The sequence below is a fragment of the Trachypithecus francoisi genome, unplaced genomic scaffold (assembly GCF_009764315.1).
Source record: "Trachypithecus francoisi isolate TF-2019V2 unplaced genomic scaffold, Tfra_2.0 Lachesis_group5, whole genome shotgun sequence".
NCBI lineage: Eukaryota > Metazoa > Chordata > Mammalia > Primates > Cercopithecidae > Trachypithecus > Trachypithecus francoisi.
In genome coordinates, this window is record NW_022681470.1 from 27,954,021 (window position 1) to 27,960,509 (window position 6,489).

The 6,489-nt window shown below is 38.0% G+C and overlaps 1 protein-coding gene across 1 annotated transcript; it reads left to right on the plus strand.

Moving 5' to 3' along the window:
• The first annotated feature begins 2,390 nt into the window (after window positions 1–2,390).
• LOC117074497 (peroxisomal membrane protein PMP34-like) lies at window positions 2,391–3,732 on the plus strand. Its single transcript, XM_033196010.1, has one exon. It carries the CDS (start codon window positions 2,596–2,598, stop codon window positions 3,370–3,372), a length of 777 nt encoding a protein of 258 aa, XP_033051901.1. The 5' UTR covers window positions 2,391–2,595; the 3' UTR covers window positions 3,373–3,732.
• Window positions 3,733–6,489: the final 2,757 nt, after the last annotated feature.

Here is a 6,489-nt window from a genome sequence, read left to right on the forward strand (position 1 = left end):
TAATATTTTGTGTTGTTTGTATTATAAAAAAATGGAAAGAATATAAATACCAATGGGAAGGAGCTAAATGAATTATAGTATGTTTATATGAGGGACATTTTCAAATAATAAGAATAAAATAAAGTTGCTTAAATTAGAAAATAGATCTCACAAAAACAACTATGAAGAAAAAAGCAAGCTGAACAGCAATGCATATGCTTTAATAAATTGTTGTGATAATATAATGTCTTGAATCATATATATGACTTTGAATTTTCCTCTGTTAATTAGAACGTATTCTGGAGGCAAATACTCCTGCTCCCAATCCCCGTGCTGGGAGGTGATGGGTGGAAGCATGAAGGAAGAAAAATAATCCCAGCTGTTACATAAGCTCTCATTTAGTTAATTACTTGGATTAACATCCCACAACCTACTCCTCTTCCCACACATGCTTCCTCTGAGTTCGTGTGATACAGTGATTAAGAGCATGTCATGCATAGATGGCCTAGATTTAAAGCCCTTCTTGTGTTTTCAGCATTTTACTTAATTATTCTGGGTATCAACTTTCTCACTGAAAAAAATGTAGTTAACAAGATTTATTTTTCATTAACATTGTGGTAATAACCAACTTAATCTAGGGAAAACTTAGTGCCTGGTAAATAAGTACTACCTAAATGGTAGTGATTATGGAGCCTCTCACAGTTTCTACTGGTAAGAATACCTCCCATCTCTGCTCCAGGCTTCTCTCATCTGTTCTGGGGCATGGTTTCTACTCTGGTTTTTCAAGGTGCTCCCATGCAAATTCCGTATTTCAGAAATTTCATTGAAATCTAGTCCACGAATAGGTGAAGACTTCTTAGATATGATACCAAAAGCACAAACAACATAAAAACAATAAAATATACCTTATCAAAATTAAAACTTTTGTACTTCAGAGGAAACCATCAAGAAAGTTAAAAGACAATACCTTGAAAGACAGAAAATATTTACAACTCATTTATCTGATAAGAGAATTGTATATAGAATATATAAAGAATTCTCACAGCTCAGTAGGAACACGAAATGGGCAAAAGTTCTAAATAGATTTATCCAAAGAAAATATACAAATGGCCAATGCGTATATTAAAAGATGGTCAGTATCATTAGTCAGATGGTCAATAATAGGAAAATGTAAACAAAACCACAATGAGATACCACTTCATATCTACTAGAAGGAGTATAACCAAGAAGAGATTTGGAGAGGATGTCAAGAAACTGGATCCCTCCTACATTACTGGTGAGAATAAAAATTGTTAAATGGGCTTTATAAACAGTTTGGCAGTTACTCAAAATGCCAAAGATAGAATTACCATATGACCCAGCAATCCCACTAAATATATACCCAAGAAAAATGAAAACATACGTCCACACAAAAACTTGTATACAAACTTAGATAAAAACATTATTCATGACAGCCAGAAAGTAGAAACAACCCAAATGTCTATCAGCTGATGACTGGATAAATAAAACATGGCATTCATAGAATAAAATACTATTGAACAATAAAAGCAGAATGAACCACTGATACATGCTGTACTATGTGTGAACCTTGGAAATGTTACGCTGAGAGAATCCAGTTTAAAAAAAAATTGTATAATTTCATTTATATACAATTTCAGAATAGGCAAATCTATAGAGGTGGAAAGTAAATTGGTGGTTGACAAGGGCTGGGAGTGAGGGGAGCTTGAAGCAAAATGGTGAGAGACTGCTGACAGATACAGGAGTTTTTTTGGGGGGCGTTGGGGGGTGATAAAAATGTTCTAATGTTGATTGTGATAATTGTACAACTCTGTGAATATACTCCAAACCACTGGATTTTACATTTCAAATTGATGTATTTTATAGTATATGAATTATATCACAATTGAACTGCTTTTTAAAAATCTGATGCACAGAACACTTCCCCTTTCTCAGCGCTGTCATGGATTTAGTCCTTTTGTATAACTTTCTTACCACTTTAATGAGATTTTTGAAAGGGGTAGCAAATGTGCTTGCTCAGTCCACTCTTGATTCAGAAGCTTTGGAGGGATTATTTTTAAAAAGAACTGTCCCAAAAATATACAGAGGACACACAGAAGTTATTGAACTATATACGTCACACAGGAAATGCAGATGAGTTCATACAAAAAAAAAAAAAGAAAAGAAACGTGAGTCATGGGCGAGGGAAAAGAAAACCAGCTTGGTTTGTTATTTCTCTAAGGTGTAAGGCAACTTAATGAGAACTTGTTGGTTTGTTATTTCTCTAAGGCGTAAGGCAACTTAATGAGAGAACTTGTCCCCACAACTCTGTGCTTCTCAAAAAGTACAACATGGTTTTACGGAGTTTTCTGTTGCAATATGTAACAAAGTTAAAAATGAAGGAGGAGCCTTTCCTAACTCCACTGGCTGCGAAATCTGTGGGAAAAGTGTGGCTGAGTCTTCGAGGAGCCGCACCAATGGCCTCCATGCTGTCCTACGAAAGCCTGGTCCACACTGTGGCCAGAGCCGGAAGCGTGACAGCAATGACAGTTTTTTCCCCTGGATACAGCTAGACTTTGACTTCAGGTTGATGAGAAAAGAAAATCCAAAACTACACACATGGTGCTCCTGGAGATCATTAAAGAGGAAGGACTCCTGGCACCATATCGAGGGTGGTTTCCAGTGATTTCCAGTCTCTGTTGCTCCAATTTTGTCTATTTCTACACTTTTAATAGCCTCAAAGCAGTGTGGGTCAAAGGTCAACGTTCTACCACTGGAAAAGATCTAGTAGTTGGGTTTGTTGCAGGAGTAGTTAACGTGTTGCTAACAACTCCACTCTGGGTGGTAAACACCAGACTGAAGCTGCAAGGGGCAAAATTTAGGAATGAAGACATTGTACCAATGAACTACAAAGGTATCATTGATGCTTTTCATCAGATCATTGGAGATGAAGGAATCTCGGCTTTATGGAATGGCACATTTCCCTCATTGCTGTTGGTCTTCAATCTTGCCATCCAGTTCATGTTTTATGACGATTTAAAACGGCAGCTTTTAAAGAAACGGATAAAGCTTTCTTCCTTGGGTGTGTTCATCATTGGTGCAGTAGCCAAAGCGACTGCCACCACGCTCACCTATCCCATGCAGACAGTACAGTCAATCCTGAGGTTTGGGCGTCATAGACTAAACCCAGAAAACAGAACATTGGGAAGTCTTCAGAATATTCTCTGTCTTCTTCACCAAAGAGTAAGGCATTTTGGAATACTGGGACTCTGCAAAGGCCTGGAAGCCAAACTGCTGCAGACAGTCCTCACTGCTGCTCTCATGTTCCTTGTTTATGAGAAACTGACAGCTGCCACCTTCACAGTTGTGGGGCTGCAGCGTGCACACAAACACTGAGATGCCTTCCCATGAAAAATTCCGAAGATTCTCAAGAGGGAGGTTTCCTCGTGAGTGAAGAGAAATGATTCTCCTTTGATTCTGGCTCCTGCTACAACAAATGTTACCCTCATTGGCTTGAAAAACATCCAAGGGTGAACAGGGAGTTTGGCCAACTGGACCTGTTGTCACCTTAATTGTCATGCTGACTGGTTGGATTTGGGGGTGGCAGTTGGACGAATATGAAAAAAAAAATTGTTGAAAACCTAAAAATGAAAGTTTGTGAGTATTTATTGGTTTTCTTAAGAGAAATGGACTATTTTGCTCTCATGTGTAATATTTTCTATTTAAAATGTTCTTAAATATACCAGCTGTTTTCTTTCCCTGAACTCTCCCCCGGGTTTAATAACATGTAATTCTCCTCAAATACTTTTGTATGTCTCAGTGTTGGCTTTTTCCTCCCTAAAACTAACATTAAGGCTGTGCCATGGGCATGGCTTGACTTTTGTTGGGCTTTTGTTTTCCTGCTTAAGGAGAGGTGTCTTTTTAGGATATGAGCAATTTCTTTTGTGAAATGAGAATTGTTCCTCCAAAATGATTCTCTTATAAACTATTGGTAAATGTCACTTATTCATTAGTGTTTGACATAATTTTTAGAATATTTACTTTGAATCAATCCTTTCGAAAGACTTGAAGTTTTGTGTCCATCCTTACAAGCCCTGGTCAGTCAAGTCCCAGTAAATGGTCAGTACAAAAAAAAAAAAAAAAAAAAAAAGGAGCAGGAGATACCAGGGCTGATATGTATATTGTCTCATAATAGTATACACAATTAAGGGAGCTTGGACTCATCCAAGAGTGTTTCAGGGGGGTGACTATGGGATCCCTAACCACGTAGAGGGGTGAAGGGGGCCAACACCCTCTTATTCTCCTATAGTAACCAGACTACTTTCAAATCCAAAGACTTCTCAGCATTTTTACGCCTATCCTAAAACTTTAATTGATAAGATTTCACATCTCAGACTCTAGATTCTTGCAGTCAGTGACATTACTCCTCTTTCACATGCTGCCTGAATTCCTCTCTTATCCACTAACAAGTGGTCATCTAACCTGTTTCAATATTTACAGTGATAGGGAGTTCACTACCTTACAAAACATCTCACTCTATATTTGTACAGCATGGTTGGCTAGAAAGTTCTTCCTCACATTGAGACAAACTCAGTTTTTCTGTAACATTGACATATGTAGTCCTAGAGAGACTTTTGTTTCTACCCAAAATAGGCTTGTATGACCTTTTCCATATAGGAACCTTCTTGAAGGCAATTATCATGGATTTTTCAACATCTCCTCTAGGCTCAGCATCAGAAGTTTCTTCAGTGGCCCCTTATGTGACATGGCTTTAAGAAGTTCATTGCCATCTTGGTTATTCTTAAATTCTCTGGTAGCTAAGCCAAGTTTATTTCCACATGCAAAAAAGATAGATGGGTGGTAAGGCCTATGGTCCTGAACTAGTAAATGAATTAACATATGTGAAAGTATTTTTACAACTTAAAACACTTTGTAAACATAAGATACTATTAAAACATATCTACTTCATAGAAGGCAACTTAGCAAAGCATATTAGAAACTTGCAACTCAAAATATGGTCTAAGGATACACCTGGCATCACTTGGAAGCTTGCAAGAAACAATTTCAAGCCCACCTCGTATCCATTAAATCCCACCTGCATTTTGACAAGATCTCCAAGTGTTTCGTTTGCACATTAAAGTCTGAGGAGCTCTGCAAGCTTAAAAATGTGCAAACACTTTCACTAAGCAGTCCTAATTTTTAGGTATTTATCCTGAGAAAATGATTAGGTTACGTACACAGCATTTTTATAACAGCAAAAGCTTACAAAGAACTTAAAGGTCTACTAATAGAAAATTGGCCAAAGTGCTTTATGGTTCATCTATGGATACACCATTTGCCAGTCAAGGCTAACTCTATAAAGCAAACTGGTTCTTCTCAGCTGGTGCTAGTGCCTAGAAGATGCCTGCTCCTCAGCCAATGCATGCTACCATGAACACAGATGTATGTTTAGTTGACACAAAAGTGCGTTAATATCCCCACATCGGTTATCCCTGGAGGAGAACTAAGCCATCTGCCTCAATCATCTTTTAAGGGTTCAGTCAGTTTAAAACTTGCTTCTATACCTCGGTATTTTCATTCTATATGATGGCCAGGCACAATTATTTTTAACAGGGCTTCCATCAATATAACTAACTAGAGAAGACACTGCAAAGATAAAGTTGGAGAATTGTTAACAGGTTATTAACAAAATGTGTACCCGACTGTCAATGAAGTTGCTTTTTTTCTTTTAAAATTTTTCTTTTGTATCCTTTGTACTTATTTTTTAGAGACAGGGTCGCACTCTGTTACCCAGGCTGGAGTACAATGGCACAATCATAGCTTGCTGCAGTCTCGACCTCCAGGGCCTCGAGCAATTCTCCCACCTCAACCTCCCAAGTAGCTGAGACTACAAGTGCATGCTGCCATGCCTGGCTGATTTTGTTTTGTTTTTTGTAGAGATGAAGTCTCACTATGTTGCCCAGGCTGACCTTGAACTCCTAGGCTCAAGCAATACCCCACCCCGGCCTCCCAAACTGCTGGGATTACAGGCATGAGCCACTGTGCCTGACCTTTTTTCATTTTAACTGAGAAATGTGTTCAGCTCTTTTGTTCCTTAGTCATTGATCATCACTTTTGTTGTATCTGTTAGTGTTGTCTTAGAGTTACTGCACTTATTCAGAAGAAGGCCTTTTATCACGACCAAATTTATTTTGGGAAATTTCAGGGAAAATGTTTTTCTAGAACATCTTATTTGACATTATAAAACAACTCTTCGCTCTTGCACTCCAGACCTTCCTTTCCAGTTCTCTTTTTCTCCATAGTGGTCATTACCACTTGTTTTATTGATGGACTGTCTGGCTCCCTCAACTGCAAAGTAAATTTCACGAGGGCAGTGTTTTGTCTCTTTTATTCATTGTTGTACCTGCAGTACTTAGAAAGTTTCTGGCATGTAGGAAGTGTTCAGTAAATATTTGTTGAATAAATTTATGTAAAATGTCTCAGAGTCCTTAGAGAAACTGGTCTTTCGGGTTG